At 40.5% G+C, this 23,719-nt stretch overlaps 1 protein-coding gene across 1 annotated transcript in view; it reads right to left on the bottom strand.

The window, feature by feature from the left end:
• plpp4 (phospholipid phosphatase 4) overlaps positions 1–23,719 on the bottom strand; it is a 58,435-nt gene that overhangs the window by 10,566 nt on the left and 24,150 nt on the right. Inside the window, exons 2-5 of the mRNA XM_075475703.1 lie at positions 15,564–15,672; positions 10,558–10,648; positions 4,611–4,674; positions 4,359–4,483 (exon numbers count right to left, since the gene is read on the bottom strand). Coding sequence (XP_075331818.1) covers positions 4,359–4,483; positions 4,611–4,674; positions 10,558–10,648; positions 15,564–15,672 — 389 coding nt within the window. The remainder of the gene's footprint in view (positions 1–4,358; positions 4,484–4,610; positions 4,675–10,557; positions 10,649–15,563; positions 15,673–23,719) is intronic.

The raw sequence follows: 23,719 nt of genomic DNA, 5'->3' as shown, positions 1-23,719 counted from the left end.
ATGATATAGTATCCCACAGCATTAAGAGTGCTGCAGAAGCTATAAACTGTGTTTCAGTCTTCATTTGCACATTTCAACTTGATGTTTTTCTTCTTTTCTTTTGTTTTTGTCTGACGTTGACACTGTTTCGGAATATTTCTTTGTTAATACTGGGAACCATATATATTTCACACAAAATTTGCTGCATCTTTTTAATTCTATTTCTGTCACGATCTGTGTATTTTGTGTTTTTTTTTTCCGTCTGGTTTCAGTTTTGCTATTTCCTCACTTTTCTCCTCAGTTTCCTCCCACTTCACTCCTTCCACCTGTGTTCATTTATCCCCAGCTGCAATCACTCTCCCCACAATATTTAGTCTCCCGGTTTGTTCTCAGCATTTGTCAGATCCTCGCTGTTGCTTTCCCGTGTGCTGTTCCTTGTGCCTATGTCAGTCTTGTTAATCCAAGTTTTCTCAGAGTTGTGACTTTTGTTTTCCGTGGTTAATTTAGTCTTTTCTGGTTTTGTCAGTATTTTGGTTTTGTTTTCCTCCAGTTTGGCAGTATTATGAATTTTAATTGCAGATATAAATTCATCCTTGGGAGTTCTTATAAGAAGACAAAGCTTCTCCTGAAAACAAAATTTGCCAACTTATTTTGGGAGAGGCAGAGGAGTTCTCTGTAACATTGAGTCTGCTGTTTATGCCACGAAACTCTAAGTGTTTGGATGTATAAAACGTTTGTAAGCTGACATAAGATGCACACAGATAACTGTAAAGAAAAATGCATAGAAGTAGCTGGAAATAGTAGCTGGAAATGTCCCCTTGGTACAATAAAATAGCTATGAGTGGAACCCTGCAGTTAAAGAGATTTCTTTGGGGTTTTTTTTGTCATGTGGAAAGTTTAGTCCTTTTATCATTTTACTGTACTTTAACTGTTTAATGACGTTCACGTTCATATTCATAGACTATATAGTTATATTCTTAATCTTAGTGCTTAAAGTGTAAAATAAGTGGTGTCAGAACACATGACACTGGTCATAAAGTGCATCACAAGACCTATAACACCTAACTTTGGTGTTTTAACAAAACTGAACAAAGCTATTTCTACAGACTAAGCCTTTTTCTTGTTAAGACCTTTATTTACTAATCAGATCATTCACAATAATATCTTTAAAAAAGCAATAATAACCTTTTAAGAAGAGCCCAGCCAAGTGAACAACGTACATCGTGATTCCAGGGTGAACGGCTACTCTTCTGTCCAGGCTGTGTGTATGTTCTCATATCGTGTGAACAAAACAACCATAACGCGTTGAGAATTAACAAAACCGAGAAGAAAAACTAATGTGTGTGCACAAGAATACGTGGTTCAAACAATTCATTTTTTTTTTCTTGTCGGTGGCTGCTGACATCTCTGTAAATTACGAAATAACAAAAATATAATTTAATGCTGGTGGTACTACAAAATGTTCTATCTGGCAACGCTCACAGACACGTCAACGATGGCAAACAAGCGCACCGTTTATGTGTGTTCACTTCCTTTGTTCGGCCTTTCACTGCTTCGTGTGCTAATTAGCAGTGAAAACAAAGTAGCTGGGAATGATGCGCGTGTCATTGGTTTTATAGTGAGCGCTGGAGTTGGACCTGACTGGAATTTGAAATGTCTTTCTCACTTTGGGATAAAAACTTTATCTCAGGAAGGGGAAAAAAAACCCTGTAAAACTGACATTGTAAAGCTTTCCATCTCTCAGCCCCCGCCACCTTTTCTCTCTCCTGTCCTGACTTTTCACCCTGCAGGGGCAGGCTGGACAGCGCTCCGTCTCTCACCAGAAGGGAATGCATATTCACCTGTCACTCGGGTCCTCAGTGGGTCTCATCAGTGAACACGCTAAAACTCAACAGCACTGCATAGCACATTACTTCTCTGCTCTCCACTCTGTGGAGCTGAAGTGTACTGGACTGTCACAGGAGAGATCGGTGAGCGGAAACTAATCCTCACTATATTCTAAAGTTTGACGATGCATATTGTAAGCTGTAGTTATGGTGATATGGATTGCACCAGATGAGTAGCAATCCATTAGGTTTGTGTCACAGGATTCCCATAAACTTTGAAGGGAAATGGTACAGACATCAGATTGCTTTTCACACTGTTTATTGACAGATCAATATGAACTGCCTTGATATGCACAAAGGGGAAATGATAAGTTGAATATGAATAAAGTGTCTTCAACAGCTTGTGCCCCAGTGATAGGCCCCTTTACTGCTGCCTATGCTGGTGTAGTGGTTTCAGAGGAGTTGGTATTTATTTGTATGTTGTTTTTTTCTCAAAGAACCGTCTCCTCCAATTTCTGTTATTTTGTTACTTTGCTACGGGGTGGGGAAAAGAAATCTAATCATGGAAAACGTGAGCCGCCTCACAAACTTTGGAACGCAACAGAAATAGCTTGTGTGCTTTATGAAACAGCTGTCAGCAAGTCTTGTGTGTATATCTTTGTCCTGGCTGACTATGATACATTTCTTTGGTTTATACAACCCCAATTCCAAACGCTGTGTGAAATGTAAATAATAAAAAATGAAAAAATAAAAGAATGCATTTGTTTACAAATCTCTTAAACCAATATTTTGTTTACAGTAGAGCATAGAAAACATCAGATGCTGAAAGTAAGACATTTTCCTATCTAATGAAAAATGTTAGCTCATCTTGAATTTGATGGCAGCAATATGCCAACATATCACTGATTTATGAGATTTGTGGATCATTGCGTTCCGTTTTTATTTACATTTTACAAAGAATCCAAACTTTGTTGGAACTGGGGTTGTAATTTACCAGCACATCATGCTAAAAAAACTTATTTTTGCAAATGAATTTCTGAGAATTTGAATTTGAACTATCTAATTCTAATTTCTCAGGTTTTCCCACAGGCCAGAGGTGTTATTGTGTTCAGGTATCTTCAGGTGTCACTTTATATAAGGCAACGCTGACTTTTAGAAACTGTGTGGCCTTACTCGTCCGTACCCTGTCACATTTTCTGGAGTAAAAGCTCTGTTACTTAAGATCGTTTCAACGAGTGTCGTCTGGTGAAAAGGAACACGGACAGAAAATTGGATTTCTTCGGGTCTCTAGATGTGCTGCCATATGGCTGCTCTTTGTGTCCCTAAAGCACCGCTCTCTCGTTCATTTTCTTACTCTCAGTGCAACAACATAAGGCTATTAAAGCTGTCACGTAGATGAATGTAATCCACGCACTGAGCTGCAGAGGATTACAGAACATTGTCCCTCTTTTGTATGTCTAGTGGTACACAGACAGCTTTTATTCTAACGCAGGTGTGTTGAGGAGCTGCGAGCATTACACTTGAGCTAAAACAACCATTTAAAATCAGACTGGTCCAGGAAATGACTATTTTTAAAATCAATAAAACGTTTCACCAAATAAAGCCTCTCATTCTATGCTGTCTTGCTGTGCCATTGTAACACACACAGAGAACCTGTTGCAGAAAGGTCCAAGGCAGTTGGGCTTACAGAAGAATGGCCACAGCTCCTTCAAACATTTCAACTTGTGGTAATTAAAGATGTCACAAGGATGGAACATTTGCTAATTTACACTTCCTTGAAGTGCCTGAGTCCTGCATGATTTCCTTTGTTAACGGCAGGGAACAAAAGCAAACAAAATGACAAAATCTGAGTCGTGTCACTGTCCGCATGCAGCTCTCCAGAGGGTATAAATATTCCCCTTGCTATTGCTAGACAGTCAGCAGGAGCTAATCAGAGTCATTTTTACAGTTGTGGACTTGGAGGCACACAATCGATGGCGCATGTGGGGAAAAAATCTTCAAAGCCACGTGAACCTACGTTTCTATGTAAGGCATCAAAATCGTTTAGGGATGTTTTCAAAAATGGATCTTTTAAGCTACCTTGAAATGCCCCATCCAGCATAAAATACTAGGGTACAGTACAACATCTGTGTTACCCAGAGAAAACCATACTTACCACTCACCTGCTGGACAACAGAAAAACATGTGAATTATTTAACAGCATATGAGGTGAAAACAGATTGCACAGCAATGTGGTGGAAAAGATGCTCAGCGTACCGAACTGATGTGTTCAGCTGAGCACAGCTTGAAGTCAGATGAAGCTGGAAAAGTATTTGACAGTCATTTTTTTCAAAAATTGAATACGGTAGTCCTGACGAGCTGCCTCAGGATGTGTAAATTAGATCCTGTAAATACCTTTCAAATATTAGAATAAACACCGGTTAGTGCACATGGACTGAGCAAAACGTAACTCAAAACATGAAGATCAAGCAGAGAAATAGCTGCTGAGCGCAGTTTTAATGAGGCAGAGGGAGAGTTCTGCTGTCTTCGGTGCTGCTGCCTCGTGGTACTTACAGGAGGAATGGCTGCTGGGGAAGCTCTTCCGTCCTTCAGAGACAAGCTCTGGCTCCCCAGTGCACAGCATCTTTGCATTCACTTGCCCATCAGGGAAACAACGATGTAAGTAATCTGGCCTGGGTCTGCAAATTAAAAGAGAGTATTCTATTTAAATGGTCAAAGGCAAAGGCAAAGGCAAGTAAGGCAGCCTTAAATCTTAATATTTTGCATCACTCACGGAGCCTGTAAGCCTCGGTTTGTTTAGCATACCTGCCAACAATCAACTTGATAGTATTCGTGAAGACTCCATTTAAAGCGAGAGCCAGGGACACAGCTGGAGAAGGAGAGACACATGAACAGGAACCATGCTTTGGTCTATCATTTAAAGTCATATAACACAGGAGTTTGACATTTCCCAGATAAGAAACAGTGACGATGTGATAAAAGAATCAAGTTGAACTATTAATGCAACACGGGCTCTGGTGGGTTTCTAGCTCCCCTCTTTTAATATATAAATAAAACAAGTTAGATTCATGGGAATTTTCCTCAGAGCAGGACAGATGGTTGTCAGGATTTATGTGTGAAACAGCTTCTCATCATTTCAGAGCTCTGACAGGAGCAATTAGATTCAACACAAGCCTTACTGGCAGCCCTTGCAGGTTGCTCAAAGGCACTGTGGTGTTTTTTGCTGAATTCATACACATATACACAAAAACACACGAGAGTGACCTTGTCCAATTCGAACTTTATCATCTGAGCTTGTCTGCAGCTTACATACGTGTTCTTACGCACTAAATAATAAGCCCAGCTGGAGTTGATGGTAATGGAAATTATTAAGGTATTTAGCATCAACCAAAGTAATGGATGAACTGAGATTTAGAAGAAGTATAAAACCAGGGGATCATCCTAATTGTTGCACCTCTTAGAAGCATGTACAGTGAGAATGATGTTTTTTTCTTTAAGGCTGTTATCTCAAGATCAAAGGTTAATTATCTCATTATCTCAAGATAATCAATTGTTCTTTGCTATGATAATTGGCAAATTCCTGTTGCTATCTTGGAATAACAAAGCGTGTTTTTTCATGATCATCAATTGATGAGTTTGTGAAAAAAGTTAATAGTTTTCTCTTATGGTCATTAGGAGGAAAGTGTCTGCTTGATTTCATGTCCAGTTATGGATTCTCTGTCACAGTCTTAAATCAAGTTTAAAAAGATTAAATCAGGAGTTATAAATAAACCAGACACTTTTTTTTAAATATTCTTGGCCATCTTCTAATCTTGACAAAAACAAACTTTGTTTCTCAAGATGAGGAGTTGATTTTGGTTTTCTCTCCTATGTGTGTATGTGTGTGTGTGTGTGTGTGTAGATTTAATGAGCTTACTTACATGATAAAATTAGCTAATCAAAACACTATATTAAGGTACATCTACACGAAATTTCCATCCAGTCCAACAAAGATCATCAAGTGTTCCTTTAACAGTCTTTCTTGTCCTTATGTGCCACACATCTCTTTGAAAGCTAAGCTGTTTTCTGTCCTAATTATCATTACAATAAATGATTAACACCATTGCCTCACAGCAAGGCTCAATTACCAGCTGAGGCTTTTCTGTGTGGAGTTTGTATGTTCTCTCCGGGTACTCTGGCTTTCTCCCACAGTCCAAAGTTGATTGGTAAATTATCCCTAGGAGTGAGTGTGAGCATGCATGGTTGTGTGTCTCATTTGTCTCTGTGTGGCCATATGATGGACTAGCAACCTGTCCAGGGTGCTACCAATGACAGCTGGGATAGGCTTCAGCAAACATTTGTCCAGCTATTTAGAAAAAAAAGATTGAAAAGGCACAAAACACAAACCTGGATGGCTTGCTTTTGCTGTTTTTGCGGCTTTTGCTAGCAGTGCTGTAGTAGCGCTGCAGGTTTATGACAACAAAGCTCAGCATGGAAGTACAAGGCAGGTATGTATCTGATAAATCAGATTTGAAGATTTGACAATTGTATTTCTGCGTCCACACAGCCATGAAAAAGTTCAGATCAGAGCCACTTCAGTACTCTTTGCATTTTGCTGTTGGTACAGTAATCTTCAGAACCAATAACGCTACTTACCAATAAATCAACTTGTGATTTTAAGATAATGGATTTACAACATATAATTACTGGCACAACCATCTTTGGTTTGCATGGTGACCATCTAGTGACCACCATGGAAGTTACAAAACATGTAATGACAATAGTTGAACATGGACATTCTGAACATGGACTTGTAGGCCAACCTCAGAATCATCCATCCATTCATTCTCTGCCACTTATCTGGGACGGGGTCGAGGGAGCAAAAGTCTGAGAAGAGATCCACGGATCTCCCTCTACCCAGCCATCTCCTGCAGCTCTTCCAGAGGGACTCGGAGGCATTCCCAAGGCAGTCGAGAGTTATCACTCAAGTGGATCCTCACTCAGCCCAGAGGGCTAAGATATTGGCCTCTGAGATATCGGCCAGCACTGTGTATAAAGCTTCAAGAATCACTCTACCGTCGCTGGGAGGAGACCACAGAGCTGTACAAAGTAAAATATCAAAATTGTGCACACAGTAGCCTATCAGCTCATGTCCCAGATTCTTAAAAGCAAGAAATAAAGGGAGGAGGATATCCTTACAGAAGTAGTGGGAAAAAGATAGCAGCAGACTGTAGCAATCAGTGCCTCGGTTGAATGTCAGTCATGGGAAACAGGAGAATTGCAATTGGTCGGCACATAGCATTGTGCTGTAACCAAATGCTCATTTAACTAGCAATAAAGCAAACCACTGGGGCCCATGATGAGGGAGAATGCCTCCCCTCATAGCTCCATCCAAGTAGTACTCTGCAGTGAAACTGAGTTCACCAGCGCTCACATTTTGCCAGTGCAAAAGCTGCCACTTCTGAAATTTATTATCTCCCAAAACTGCTCAGAAGAGGTCAGTGTCAGTATTATTTCTCATCTTATTAATTTAGGCAAACACAGTGGAGATCAGTTGAAAGCCCAAAGTGAAACAGTGTCTGTTTGACGAGGCCTAAAACTTTGCTCAAACAGTCGCCCTGACCACCCTGATGCAGCAGATGGTTTGTTTTATGATGTCGATGTTATGGATCTTGTGGGAATCCAGCTGCCTAGCAAGGTAAAGCGCTGTCACAGCCTGTGGTTTTTTTTTTGTGTCATTTAGGTTGTTGGTTAAACTCCTGGAATCTTTGATGAATTAGCTTGAGAGGGTAATCAAACTCACGAAGAAGACATGACCTGTCTTACTGTATATTGCCAGCTTTTTAATTATGAACTCATTTTGCATCTACTAAACACATGGTCTAAGGACAGCTGGTGTGAAGAGATCACTACAACTTACTGTATTCATCTTCATAACTATGGATTGAAATTGCAACAGTCTCCTTAACAAAAAAGGTCTGTGCTACATTCAGATTGGGTTTATGTCTCCAGTCAAAAATTGGAAATATTAAGAAGCGGGTAGCCGAGAGTTTCTGACACAGTTTCAGGAAATTAGAGGCCTATTGAATAAAGCCATGGGTGCTGCCATTACATCATTGCCAAGTTCTTCTCCGGCAGTACTGAAAAGCTTAAGGGCTGATTGAGAATTTTTTTCTGAATGTCAAAAGTATTGCTAGTCTTTAATAAACTGCTACCATCCAAGTTTCCTGAGAAAAACAAATTGCACTTTCATAACCTGAGAGTTGAAGCTTTGACACATTAGTAAAAACATGCAGACCATGCAAACTTCTATCCAAAGCTGTCATTGTGCTACGTGAAAGATTAGTCTCGCAATGCATCTTAAACAGTTACGTCTCTTCATGCTATTTGATCTCATATTCGGATGAAGAATAATGGTATTTATGCAGTGTAACCAAAATTAAAAACAAGCACTACAGTTAATCTCTGTGTCATTTTCAAAGGGGTAGTCTTGTGGAACATACAATCCTCAAATGGCTTCATTATATTCTGACTGAAAGATAATAATGTAATTACGTAGCAGGAGTTCGGAAATGATAAAAGGTTATTAGACTATTTTACTAAAGGAACACTGTGTTCGTTTTTTCCCCCCATAGAAGGATGAAGAGGCAGTGTGAGAGTAGAAAGCACTGAATCAGACGATGAATGCAGAATACTGGCTAAACAAAACCACTGGCATTCCAAGGATTAAAATCTCGCTCCAAAACCCCAATTTATGCAAGCTCCACTATCTGTTTGAAAAAGTGACTCATGAATTCAGAATTAGAGGCCCCAGAGGAACGAAATTTGAGTTAAAAATGAATGTGCAAGATCACTGGACAGCTGCTTTTCTGGGATTTTAACTAAGGTTGAGGTCTGTCACTTACGGCGTATTCAGACCAGGAAAGTCCGATAGTTCACTTGATTTGGTCCGAACCTTTTTTTTTCATTTTGGTGCGGTTCGCTTTCAGACTGTACATTTCAGTAAACGGACCAAAATATATCAACAAAGCCACGCGCCCTGAAGTCGTTCGGCTATTGGTCAGAATCGACACGCGCAACACAAAGTGCTAAGTGGTCGCGCACAGAGCAGATCTGACGGTTGCAGAGCCTCTGCAACCGTCAGCATCAAAAAGTATAAATTGGCCTTAACGCTGATGTGTGCTCAAGCTGAGACAATTCGGGCTCTTCAAGCAAGACGTATCTGCCCAAACGTCCACAAGAGCACGGGTCTCCTCTTCGGCCCACGTTTGTCCCCTACTCATTTTCGGTCTAGAAATATTATTTTCGGTCTTTCGTTAGCTTTACCACAGCCGGTCTAGTAATTAGAAGAACGACGCTCTGATCTGTTACCTAGCAGCAGACAAACGACGGATGCTCCCGAGGTACAAAAAAGCAAAAAGTCTGGGATTAGGTCCGGTCTGCTTTCACACCTCCAAAAGATCCGCACCAGGGTTCGTTTGATCCGGACCGAGTCCGACCTTTCAGCTCGGTCTCGGTCCGCTTGTTTGGTCCGGACCAGAGTTCGGTGGTTTGTATTCAGACCATCCCAAAAGGTCCGAACCAACGAAAATCTGGGCCGTTTGGTCGTTTGGTCCGGACCAAACGAGGTAGGTGTGAATACGCCCTAAGTTAAACAAATGCTGCCTGGTATTTCTGTCGCAATAGGTCTAAAGGCTGTGCTGGTTCAAAGGCATCCTCAAAGCTATGATCGTGTTTAAATTTGTTGAAATAATCGGCTCCTTTTCATTCGTTGCCCTTTGGAGTTTTGCTGTTTTTCAACACTGCCTGTGGAAGTCCTTCTCTGCAGGTGGTAGTGAGCCTGTTGAATTCTACACAGCACTGTAATCTCTGCACTGCTGCACTGAGCCACCCTCTCTCCAACTGATTCATCTCTGTGTCTCTTTAATTGGATTTGTGTTAAACTTTCTTAATGCTTTCTAATATGCTGAAACCTCTGCAGATTTCTTGACTCTTGGGGGAAAAGTGCCAAACAGGAAAAAAAATCCGTGCTGGAGAAATCCCCAGATGCCTTTTGAGAATGAGACAAATGGCATGAAATTTCAAATTGGTAAGTAGTCATGGCTGCTGTGATTAAGATTAATATCCACAATACCATGCCAACTGCAACAGAGGTCACAGAGTTTAAAGATCTGCACCATTAAGAACAATAAAGTACTTATGTGCGACCAATTTGCTTCGGGGCAGAACTAGGGAGAGATTGAAGTTATTGAACTGCAAGGAGATTGCAAAGAGAGGCTATTTTTCATGGTTCCGACATTTAAAAAGAAAAACAGCTATTGCAGCTTTTGCAGAAACTTCTGTACAACATATATATCTATATATGCTGTCAGTTTAAGACTCTGATACACAAAGCCATTCTAATTCCAAGGTCATTATTTACTATTTTCTTTATTTGTCATGTCCATCTTTTTTTCCATTTAGAACTTTTTTTGGTTTTCACTTAGGTTTAGGCACCAAAACTGCTTAGCTGCAGTTTGGAAAATGTAATAGTTTTGCCTTGAATTAAATCTCCTGTTGTAGCATGTGCCAAGTAGAAAGGGGCCAGACCAAAGGGAAAAAAAGGCTTATTGCTGAGCGCTGTATGCACTAAGGGAACACTAGTGTGTTGCAATGTAATGCCTAGTGGTTGTGACAGAGCATCTATATGTGTCTAGTTTAGAGTGAGATCAGGCTCTTTAGGCTGACTGACAGCAACAGATTTGTGACATTAATAGGAAGATTCTCCACGCACCTAAACATGCCTCTTTGATCTCTGTCTTGTCGGTCCTCTGAATGATCTTCACAACGAATATCACCGCCAGTGGGGTAAGGAATGAAATAGCCTGTAAGGAAATAAACACAATAAAACACAGACAATTATTACTGTGAGATTAAAGATGCACTGCAGCATTCCATTAGGTTTGTTTTGCAGGTTAATAGCAAAATGAATTTAGCCTCAGGGTATGATCTGAACACATATATTATTCAGAGTTAATTTCGGGAAGGAAAACTGAGGGGCAAAACAAGCCTCTTTATTGTTTGGTGGGTTTCCCTGTCTGCACAAATAGAATTTTCACCCAACAACTTGATAATAGACTTAAACCCCTCAGCGCAGGAGTTATTATTCCTGACACTGAATATATTAATCACTTTCTAGACAAATTTAATAAATTTCCCAGCCTTAAAGGGATAGTTCGGGATATTTGACATGGATCTGTATGGCATCACCATAACCAGTGTCGTGCATTCAAACTGACTTACCCCCGACAGTGTCCTGTGAGCCGAGTTTTTGTCCAGTGTTGGTCAAGGCGAAAGTAGTCCGGCTTGTTTGCTGGGGTCAAGAAATCAGCGCGTTTTTCTTCCCAAAACAGTACGTGTGCTAAAGAGTGATTTATTTCATCACAAAAACCGAAGCCGGCAAAAGTCACTCCTCGTTATCACTTGGGCCCTATACTGTCTCATTGTGTATCAGTGCGCACGTCATTCTGACCGCGAGCTGTGCGCACGAGTCTTTCTGTTCTTTGGCAGTGCTCAACACTTACTCTGCAGACAACTGGCCATCGGGTCCAGCTGGTCTGGGACGCCTCTTCCAGTTGATCTTGGGAACATGGAAAAAAGTTCTCAGACGCCTGCATTCAGGAGTGCAGGGAAGTCACCGTTATTTGTGATGCAGGCAGCAGCTGTCCCGCGGCCGCCGACATCCTCATCTATGGAAAGGTTTTGTATCTGGGGCATAACTAAATCCCACTCGTGGCAGCAGTAACATTCCACCTCTGTCTGCATTACTTCGCACTTCAAACAAGTGCACCAGGATTTGTCGGCCACCCTGGGTATCGCAGCTCCAGCACTGGCTCCAGCTTCTGTTTCCATCACTTCTCTGTCCACCCTCTCTCTTTCTGCCCGATCTAAGTCCATTTGGCGAACTTCCTCCTCAGTATAAACGGGTTCATAAAGATACCCCCTTGGCTCTGAACGGAAGTCAATATGTTCCTCGTCGCTCTCGTTGTCAGACATCTTCCCGAGCAGTAAACAAAGTGAACTCGTGCGCACAGCTCGCGGTCAGAATGACGTGCGCACTGATACACAATAAGAGACAGTATAGGGCCCAAGTGATAACGAGGAGTGACTTTTGCCGGCTTCGGTTTTTGTGATGAAATAAATCACTCTTTAGCACACGTACTGTTTTGGGAAGAAAAACGCGCTAATTTCTTGACCCCAGCAAACAAGCCGGACTACTTTCGCCTTGACCAACACTGGACAAAAACTCGGCTCACAGGACACTGTCGGGGGTAAGTCAGTTTGAATGCACGACACTGGTTATGGTGATGCCATACAGATCCATGTCAAATATCCCGAACTATCCCTTTAAGCAGCAAAAGATTTAAGATGAAATTAGCCAGTTTCATATCCTCGTGACGTGTACAGACATGGGTGCAGTAGAAATTACAGACCACTCGAGTTTTGATAAATATGCTGCAAAACTGGTCCACACAATTATTAGTATATTTTTGCAGAGTAAAACAATAAAAAAAATTATTCAAATGTTTCCTGGCAGACACAGAATGGAGCAGCCAGCAGCATGCGCCCCCCTCCCCCACAAAATCCCTCCTCTGTGACCTTTAACTCACAGCAGATGCCGTTATTTTTCAATGAGGTTTGGAGGGAAAACCACTGGGAAAAAAATCTTCCGCTGTTGGTTGAGACTTTAAAATGTCTGTCAGAGCTTGTTCAACTTTGTTGGCTGGGCTGATATAGTGGCTGACACCAACAATATTTTTTTCACAGTTTTCACTACATCTTCAAAATGTATTATTGTTGTCAAGGATAAGTACGTTCATGGTTAAAAGTGTTACCATCGAAACACTTCAAAGTATCCAAACATACCTTAAATAACTGACTGTGGATAGTTTTGCCATAATAACAGAAGATAGTTCAAACTGGCTTTTAGAGAGAATGTGTACCCTTTCATTTTTTAAAAAAAAAAGGAACAACTGATGCATTCTTTAACACCTTTTCACATAAAGAGCTGATTGAATTAAAACTGATTGCGTAAATTGTTGCGCTTCTTTGTAAATATCTAATTCCTTAAAGTTTCTACTGGAAATGCTCATTATGTGCATATATTATAAACATAAATTTTGCAGAAAAGGAAATAGCTACAATTTCCATATTCCGACACTGATCTGAATGCTAAAAGCCACAGTAATAGCCTGTTTGGACATTCTAATTGTGACATTTTGCTATACTGATCCAATAGTGCTGTACGTATTCTGAGATTATGGGGCTCAACAATAAATTCCTGCCACTTCCCCTAATGAGAAAATGCAAGAGAAACTCTTGAGGCTACCTTGCGGCTAACGCTGTATACATTTTAATGAAGGTCATGGCGAGCAGTTTGATGTAAATCCTGTCTATGGACTCTAGTTCATGGCCAGATATGCTCTGCACACCTTTAGGGATACTATCAAGGAAGCGACAATAAAAAAAAAGGCTGGGTATTGCTGGGTGTCAATTCTGAGAGTATTTTCTGAAGAGACATGCAGTCGGTGGGGGAGGGTAGAGAGAGGGATACCTTTCCAACTCACAATTTAGAGGTAAGCTTTCAGCAAAGACCTATGGACACTGAAGTTGATATAAACTGTCAACATTTTTCTAAAGCATATTGGAAAAGGAGCAGAGAAATCATAGAGCACGGCTAAACAGCAAACAAGCTCCAATGTTTATGCTTTGCTCTTGGCTGGACGATGAGCCCTACAGATGAATGGCCAGATTGCGAGCTTTTGCGTGTGTGTTTTCCTCTTTATTGCCAATCATTTCTATGACTAATGCACTTTCAAGTGCTTATCACAAAATTCCCCGTTCAAATGCTTGTTGATGAGTCATTTTTTTTGTGTGTGTTTGTTTTGTTTCACTACACCACAAAGCAGTTTCCATAAACGTTTCGACCATTTTATGTTAGATGCCGGATCTGGCGTGAAAACCGCAGTATCTGCTTTCAAAATCTATTGAGGCATCTTTGGATGGAGAGAAAATGTTACGTTATGCAAACTAAACTTCACAGTAGCCGTCCCCTATTTCTGGCTTGAAGTGACTAGCAGTTTGAGCTCATCACCAACTTTTACAGATGTTTTTTCGCATATGAGATGACGTATATGTGTGCGGAGGAGCAGAGGATTGAAGTAAGTGCCTGTCACTGACATGCTGACAGTTCACAGAGAGGTGAGTAAAGAAAGCAATAAGGAGGGCAGTCTTTGCCTGCTCCGCCAGTTTCATATTTTGATTGAAGTTAGTACAACATTTGAACCTGCCTGAGAAATGGAATGAAGTGAAGTTTTGGATCATGAACCGAATTCAAAGTGTAAAGATCTTCTAAGTCTAATTTTGATAATGTTTTATTAAAGTAGTGACAAAACGGGCAATTGCTGTCCAAAACAGTGAAACAGGATGCAAATAGTAGGCCTGATCATACGTGATCAAATAAAATAACCATCCTATCTCACAACAGAACATTTGATAGCTATATTGGTCAAGAGGTCAGTACAGTTCCAATTGACCAATGAAAATAAGGTTTAAGATGCTGCTGAGTCTTCAGGCGGCCACAATTTTGAGGCTTTGACAGCAAATTAACTTCTGGTCTTCAGTGATGTCTGAAATAGAGATGCCCTGCCCAATGATCTCCATCCGTCTAAAGGCTCATTAGGTACTAAAATGTCGAAAAAGTAAAAGATGAGAGGCCACTAGGACTTCTAAAAGTCAATGGCAAAATCTCAAAATTAAATTTTTAAGATACTGGAAGCCAGTGAAGCGAGGCTACAGGCGTCACCAGGCGATAATATAACATGTATCACCGGCAACGTGTTGCTACGTTACAATGTGTGCATGTTTTTACGCTGGAGGAGCAGGAGATGCCAACACATTTCACACAGTCTCTCACTTATTTACTTTGAAAAATTCATTCGTGTGGTATATATGCAAAATCAAGCACTTACCACACGCTGAATAAAAAGATGGAAGAAATTGCCACACAGTTACATTATGTTTCAGCATTCAGCAATTGTGCTTTGTCAAATAATACATTTGGATGAGGTCAATTTAACTCACAGGAGTTGATTAAACTAATTTACTCAGAATGGGTCCTAACTTAATGGGATGGCTTGAACAAATCAGCCAAACCAGCAGAGGTTTTGTGGGGTTTACTTATGTCAGTCAAGATTCAATTAGATCAACTGCCATTCTTTCAACAATACTGAAATAAGAAAAAGAGACTAAATTCTTACAACAAGATTCAACTTTGTGTCAGTGAAGATTATGTTGACCAAATGCACATACATTAAATGGATAAAACAGAATAACTTAATACTGAAGGAATATTATATTGTGTGGAAATTTGTTCCACGTTTTTTATGTTAATTCAACAAGTAATTCATTTTGGATGCATGTGCCGGATGGAAGTTCTTTACTAAGTGATTCTCTCTCTACATAATAATTTTTAGTCTATTTTGTGGCAAAAATTAATTTTTCCTTGAAACTGAACTGAAATCCAAGAGCATATGTCATTTACAATCAATATAATTGAGTCCTTTCCACAGTAGAACAGTAGAAACAAAACACATTACAGTAATAATCATCCTAAATGGAGGTTTTCTGTATGCCACAAATTAAGAGTTAATCAGAGGATATGGTTCTTGTACACTGCAATCATTAACACGTGTTTAGTAGCAATCAAGTCGCTAATAAGCGGAAAGCACAATTACTCACAAACATGACCCTCTTGGGAATGTGGTCTGACTCGACGAGAGGATTCTTGTAGAGCCAAAGCTCCTCCGGTTGGATCACTCTCTCAAAGGGCTCCAAAAACTCTGTGAATCTGTGGCAAAGGACAAAAAGTTCATTGATCAGTTACCAATAATAAGAGGTTTAACTTTTAGTGACTCACAGCAAATAGCTTGAGAGATCACCCGGGTTTTGATTGGGTACAGGAAAATAACACTTGTCAATTCTTCCATAAGAAAAAGATCAATCAAACACAAGAAAGAGCCCACTTCTCCCAACTTCACCTAAACTGCCGTCTCATAGACATTTTCTAACTTGGGAAAAATGAGCATCTTCTTGGTCCCTTCAGCCCACCGATCACTTGGAGATCTGTCCGACACCACCTTGTTCTCTGTCACTTTAAAGGAAAACTCCGGGGCATTTGAAGCGTGTTTCCATTGCTAGAGGTTGTCAAATACTGATAGTAGGACACAGACAGGTGCAAATCTGCGCTCCCTGTGTGGAGATAGCGCTGTTTGCGCAGCCTGTCATGCGAGGCTAATACGTAGTGGCTAGGGGCAAGTGCTAACCCTTCCACGTAAAACAACAACTTGCACACTGCAGAAACGTCACACCACTTTATAACCCATCCGACAATAAAGTCACAAGCCTTACCATCAAAACCATATCCATTGTTCTCACATTACTGGCATGGGGACGTTACAAAACAACTTTATAAACAGCATGTAACTCACCGGCTGGTTGTACGCTCGCGCATGTGAAAGCCCAAAAGAGTCGATGGACGATAATCACATATACAAAACAATTATCTTCTCTAGAAAAACTGCGTTCAAGTATTTAAAACATTACAACAATACATGCCCAGTAATAAAATTGGGATTGCGCTTCAAATGCCCCGGAGTTTTCCTTTAACAAAGTCTTTTGTCAATGTGCTCTAAAACAATCAATAATCCACTCTGTTCAGAGCTCCAAGAAAACAATGGCCATATCATGGAAAGTGTTTTAAATATTCAACTTCATCCTCTCTCAGTGAAACTATGCAAACTGTGCTGACTGGTGGAACTGAGCTGCTTCCTCTGCACTTCCTCTTCAGATAAGAAGTCACAATTAATGTATAAACATGTATTAAGACTAAGTATTTAACTGCAATGCATTAAACATGTGCACAAAGTATTACATCAATGGGAGCAGCCTTGAATGCTGTCTTTGTATTAACTCGGATGCTCAATAGATCTGACTTGATCGTGTAAGGAGATGTGCTACTTCTTCAAACTGACAAATTCAAACTTTACACAGAGGCCACATGAAGTTACATTTGACTCGCTAACATTTTCAATGTCGAAGTCATTCTAAACCTATTCTAAAAAACTGATTGTTCTGAAAATAATGTTTGTTGTTCAAGAACAAATAAAAGGAACAGATAGGCTTTCTGCTCAGGCATGTTTTACAGCACACGGTGCTATGACATTGCCTGTTTGGAGAAGCTAATCTCTCTCTGTGTTTTGCTGGGACTGAGTGTTACGTTGATGCCTGATACATGGTGTTGCTGACTCCTACATCTGTGAACCACAACATTATAACCATTGATAGCTGAAATGAGTTTATGTTGTTACAATGCAGGATGATCACTTGGATGATCCTTTTTTGAAATCCAAAATCCGCTTAGGAAAGGCTCAAAGAACACGACGAAAGACTTCAAGGTGTTAACTCTGAACTCCCCAGTTCCCAATCCGATGGGTTCCAATGGCATTTGTGGGAAGCAAGAACGCACCCCACAACCTTCAAACTGCAAAGGATCAATTGCTAACACTCCATTAGACCATTGAGATGTGTAGGCTGTGCTAATGTACCGGGGAGGGGGGGGGTGTATAGACAGAATGAGGTACTGCTTGTTAAAGCTGCGGTCGGCAACTTCTTTTTAGTCATATTAGCTTGAACTGTCATGGGATTCTGGAAGTAGAATATTAAATAGGCTGTTTAGAAAAAATAACGAAATCTGTAGCTCCCTCTGAAGCCTGTAATCATGCTTGCAAAAATCGAGCGCTCCCGGCTGTTTTTAACCAATCAAGTTAGGGTGGAGGAATCCTACCTGTCAATCACAGCTTGTGCACACGCTACTGAGCGTGAGTCTGCCCCAGCTTGTGTGCGCTCACACTGGTGTGAACTCACGTGCACAACCTCGTCCACATAGGGGGAGGGGTTTGGGGGGCGATTCGGAGCTTGTTAGAGGTTGAGGGAGGGACCTGAAAGTTGTATCAGTTCGAATTTTCCGACTTTAGACTCGCAATTTTGAAAACCTGCCGACTGCAGCTTTAAAGAAAAAAAAAAATCTAAAATTCTGCATTAAATTTAAAAAAAAATGATAACCCAATGCTTAAGTTTGTGGTAGAATTCTTAGAACTCGCAGGTCAATGTTCAGATTAACTACGTCAATCCACAAGAAGAAGAGCAGCAGAAAAAGAAGGTGTAAAGGGCGGATTATAGTTCTGCGTCTATCGTCTTGACGTGTTGCTTTGCTCTGGTCGCGAACCACTTTTCATGTTATGGTTCTGCAACCTCGGTCTGGAATTTCTCGGGACGCACAGCAGTTTCCCCTCGCGAGAATTTCGGTGGGCGGTGACGAGAACTTCGGGGGCGCCGGCGGAAGTGTTTATTTTTCAAAAAAAAAAAAGTGTATGCAAGATATGGATCTGGAGTTGCTCGACATCGAAGAAGAACAGCTTCTTTTATTGGAGTTGGCGAAAATGCAAAGGAGGAAGCCACACAGACAACCGGAAAGGCACACGGAGGACCAATCACAGCCGCTTTTGTCTGCGCACTTCCGTTGGTGGTCTGCGTGCGTCTGTCGCGTAGTCAGGATTTTTCTGAGGTGCACGACAACGCGCGCAGAGCCTCTGCGTGGGGGAGTGGTCAAGATTTTGACGCTCGCAGAGGCTCTGCGTCCGAGCGTCAGAGGCTTTGCGTCTGAAGCATTAATCAGCCTTAATAACTGAGTACTGCTCCCTGAAAGAACTCCATAACCTTAAGCCTCACATTTATTTGTTCTAGTAGTAATGATCTCTTTCCAGAAACAGAAAATCTATCCTAATTCCTCTGTAACCTGTTGCTGGGAATCTCTCTTTAATAAGGTAAAAAAAATAAATGGTACATGCATCTCGTGCCGACTTCTCCAACATGAAAATGAATGTTCAGCTCATTTTTTCCATTTGTTCTCTCATCACTGCTGGGAAACCATATGTACATATTCAAGCTTTCTGAAAGACATGCAACATGTCTCTAGGAGTGACAAGCCAACATGACATCATGGCACTGCGCACAAATAGCACATTGCCTCAAGCGCAGGCTGTGGTCTTTTTGTTGGTCTGCTGATAACTACATGTCAAGATGTTTTTGCAGAAGAGCAGCCGAATCAGTACAAGCTCATTTTACACCTTGCTGAGCCCGGGTACATGATTCACTTCAGTCACATTACATTCTTACTACGGGGTGTGCAATAAATGATACGCTGCTAATGATATGCAGTATGCTTCACGAATTACTCCATTTTTTTAGCTTGTCCTCTCCTCAGCCTTCTTGTTCAGGCATCAGTGACTGGGAACAGTTCCCGGGGACTAAATGGAGGGAAACAGAGAACTGACAGACAGAGTCAGTTGGCACGGACCTCTGCCTCGATTTTGACACTTCCGTACACAAAACAGACTGAGAAAACCTCCATTGTGGAGACAAACAGAGCGCTTGGGTCATTCCATAATTCAATTTGTCAATCTGTAAGGCTTAGCTTGCATCCAGCCGTAAACATCTGAATGAGTTTGAGGCATACAGCCCCCCCCCCATGGTAAACGGATAGTTACAATTTATTTTGACAGCGTTTTCTTATATATGTTAGAAGTTACAAGTTAGACTGCATGACCTACACAAACAATTTTTGGTGTGTTACTACTACTCTCAAAGGTAGCACATCATTGGAAGAGGCAGACTTTGTAATCTGCTCAGAAATAGCTATTATAAAAACAATCATTTTTAATAATTCATGATGAAATTCATCCAGGCGGACAGCTAAATTCAGCAGCAGATAGCAACGAATACTTCAATTTTCACATCGTCATGTCACAGTATTTTTCTTTATTATCTGGGACTGCACAGTCTCATAAGTTCAAAATGAAATGCCTTTTTGGCAAGTAATATTCCTCCTTCTTTTGGAGAATCAGCATCAAATCACCTCCAACAAATCAATGCTTCCCTCAAGAGTTTTCCTTGACAGGAGATTCAGAATGAATTTTTTGCTTATCTTCTCTTTTCCGTTCATGATCTTTATTAAAAGATAAACTCCAATATTGTTTGGGCACACATTGAGGACCCCTGGCTCTAAACATTAAACTCGGAACTAATCAAGACTTAATCCTTATTTCATTGGATGTAGCAGTCTGTCTTCTGTTGGAACTAATTTTGCTTTTATTGTTATTTGAGTTTATTTCCAGGCGGTGATTGAGGATACCTTTGTGTCTATGTGGGGAGGTAAGAGCAATGTTGATTCCACACACATTAGCAGTTAATATCTGAATTTGGAGAGGTAATGACATACAAAGCATAGGCCTCGATTCATCCTGCCAGAAATAAATGTAACAACAGTGATCAAAAACAAAACAAACAGGGTAAACAAAAATCTGTTGAAAGAGCTTGTTTTTAGATATGTGATTTATGGCTTTTGTTTGCGATATTCTGTATTTTTTTGTTGAATTGTTGTCACTCTTCTGACTGTGAGAAGATGACAGCAGCTACTGGGAGTGACCATGATGCCTTAATGTAGTATCGTCACACTGAGGAGAGACTGTAGTAAGGCAATAGAGAAGTGATAAAAGTTGCATCAGTGTGGAAATCCATCACAAGAAAAATAAAGACAGTTTTCCTACAAAGGCAGCCTAATCAGTGGCCTGACTTGATCTCTGGGCCAAATAAACAGTTCTCTAAGTACCCATCAAATTTAAAACACAAAATGTCCTGAAATCAGCACGGCCTGCTGGCTGCCATGGAGGCAACTGCTTCCCTACCTTCTGTTGGATCATTATTCAGAAAAATCCAATACATGTGCAGTCATGTGAAAAAAGAAAGTACCAAGATTTTACCAAGTAAATACAACCTAAACAACAAGCCATGACATATTATACCATGTCAGTTTTTATCTAACAAAAGCTAAGCCAAATTGAAGAAGTGCTTTGTGAAAAAAATAGCTACCCCCCTACTGTTTCCGTAGGCCAGGTGCTGCTAACCAAAATGATTGATTTATCGATCGTCAGCAAAAGTGAGCACTTCCATACAAGCTGAAGATTGGTCAGTTTGCTGTTCTGGAGCATTGTTGTGTGTGTTAAGGTAATGTTAAGAAGGTAAGACATTAGCAATGATCTTAGAGTCTGGGAGGGGTTACAAGGCCATTTCCAAACGGTTTAGGATCCATCATTCTACAGTGAGAAAGAATATTCACACAACTAGGAAACATTCAAGACAGTTGTCAATATACCCAGAAAGGAAATTCCCAGCAAGTTAAACCAAAGGTCAGACTGTGTAATGAGAAATTGCAAAAAGAACCCCGAGCAACTGTACATCTCACACTCTACAGGCATCAGTTAACATGTTAAATGTTAAAGTTCATGCTGTATAATTAGAGAAAGTCTGAACAGGTTGGGCTTTAGGGAAAACTTTTTCAAATGAGAATATATAATCAAAAACCTATGCTGTTTCGATGTAGGAACTTAAAAAAAAAAAAAATCACAAAACTTCAGGAACTGTCCTTTGGACAGACAGGAGAAAAATTGTGATGATTGTGTGAGGAGATGATTTTTACCCTGTTATGCAGCCACAGGACCTGGGCACCTTGCAGTCATTGAATCAACCATAACCTCCTTTATATACCAAAGCATTCTAGAGCTAAATGTAAGACCGTCTGTCTGACTGCTAAAGCTCGGCTGAAACTGGGTCATGCAGCAAGGCAACGATTCCACGCAACACCAGAAAGTCTTCAACAGAATAGCAGAAAAATGAAAGAATCAAGGTGCAGCAATGGTCCAGTGAAAGTGCGGACCTCAGTCAGACTCAGTCAGACCATTTCATACCTTCAGAGAGCTGAGCATAAACAAGTGCCTGCGAACCTCAATGAACTGAAGCAACTTTGTAAAGAGGCATGGGCCAAAATTCCTCCACAGTGTTGTGAGAGACTGATAAGACTGATACTGAAAATGATTTTTCAAGTTTATTGTTATTGCAAAAGGAGGTTATACAAGCTGTTGAGTCGTGTGGTGTTCTTAGCTATTCCCACAATGTATCTGTATTTTGTCCTTTTATTGTTATATCAATTATTAATATTTGGATGAGAAACCTTACAATTGAAAAAAGGTCTAATTTCGTTTTCAAAACGAGATCTAAGTGAGAAGCTTCATTTATCTTTAAAGTCCTAAATTCCAGGGCCATTCAAGCTGAGTGCACACAGAGATTGCCACACTATCCACATTACTTTCTATAAAGGACCCCAATTGTCCTACTGTCTGAAATGTTATAACTCAATGATATTTTAGAACTATGCCTCATCCCCATTTCTCCCCAAAAAGGATTTGCAATTGGACCGATTTATCATCACTGATTGCTGCTCGTCTCTGCTAGATGCTTGTCTGATGAGCACAGCCACAGCAACCAAAATAAAACTGAATCTTTTCTCAAGGTCTCCTCCCTTTCCACCAAGCGGAAAGATGTAGGAGAAGTATCACACAACAAAACAAAGAACAATACGGCCAGCTCATTGGAAATCTCTTGCTTTTCAACGGACTGTGGGCAGAATCTGAGGATAAAATGAGTAGCATATCATTATCTTAAGATATCAGTTTCATATGCTTCAAAGCATTTAGGTATACTGAAGAGTACAATCCTTTGGTTTAATTTAACTTCCATTTGCACAAGTCAGACATTTTTCTCCAGTACAACCCTGAAAGTATGTGAACTTCTGTGTACAATTCTAATACACGATAGTTTCACAATCCAGGCTTTAAAAAACTTTCTGTGCTGAGTAGCGTCTAGTCACCTACAGAAAAACTTCATAATCTATGAAGATGTCATTTTTCCGACCCTAAACTGAGCCTTATGTTTTAAATCTAACCCTAATCATATATTTTTTAGTCATAACTTTAATCATTAGCAGGTGGGACCGAATGAGAAAAGTAGGAAATCACATATAGAAAAGTGAACAGACTGAGAAAAGGGTTGTAAAGGATGTGATCTGAACCAGCAATCGCTCACTTGAAGGTTCAGGACTTAGCACCAACCATTACCCCAACTTTCCAATTAACAAAGCTAACTAACTTTCCCAGACGCTCTGTTTCCACACTACTTTGTATCCATTCATGAACTACATGTTGTGCAAGATAAAAAGTTCTATCTGTGGATTGAGCCTAACTGAACTGAACTGAATTAGATTGAGTGATGCCTCATTATTACCCTGTTTTCTGTTACAAGCCCTGCAGTCACCTGCTCCTTTATTGTTACCCCTCTGTTTGCTGTCTCTGTCTGCCCGTATAGTCTGAAAACCCAGTAAAGAGGCACTGGAGTTTAGAACATGTTTCAGCAGTCACATGCGAAACCCTCAGTATGAATTCCCGAAATCCCTGCTATGTACTCATCTTTTTGTCCACTTTACTTGCCTGGGATTTAACATTTTCCACGACAATCAAAGCAAGAAATGATTTCAACTTCCTCCTTGCTCTGTGTGTTGCTCCTGTTCCACATCGGCAATGTCACCTCTTTAACTTGTCTGGCTTTGAGGTCTTGTTCTAGGCATTACTTGGGATTTCGATAGTTCAAATAGTTGCTTCTACATGCAGACAACTTTCCAGTTGGCATGATGACTCAACGCACCGGATATGCCAGAAGTACCTGAAGTTATTATACCACCAGCACATCACACAATCCACTTTTTCACAGAAAAAAACTCAGTAGAAAATCAGTAGAAAATCTTAAGAAGATAATATGACTTGCTGCAAAAAACCCAGTTCATAGATTTGAGAGTATTTTGATGTTATATATGTAGAATACTTTGAATCGGTCCGTCAACTTCTGGGTCTCACAACAAACGTTGATTAGTTAACTATTGATCTGCATCC

This window comes from Odontesthes bonariensis, chromosome 2, assembly GCF_027942865.1.
Source record: "Odontesthes bonariensis isolate fOdoBon6 chromosome 2, fOdoBon6.hap1, whole genome shotgun sequence".
Lineage (NCBI taxonomy): Eukaryota > Metazoa > Chordata > Actinopteri > Atheriniformes > Atherinopsidae > Odontesthes > Odontesthes bonariensis.
The sequence above is the reverse complement of the archived record's forward strand: the minus strand, read 5'-3'. Positions and strand labels throughout refer to the sequence as shown.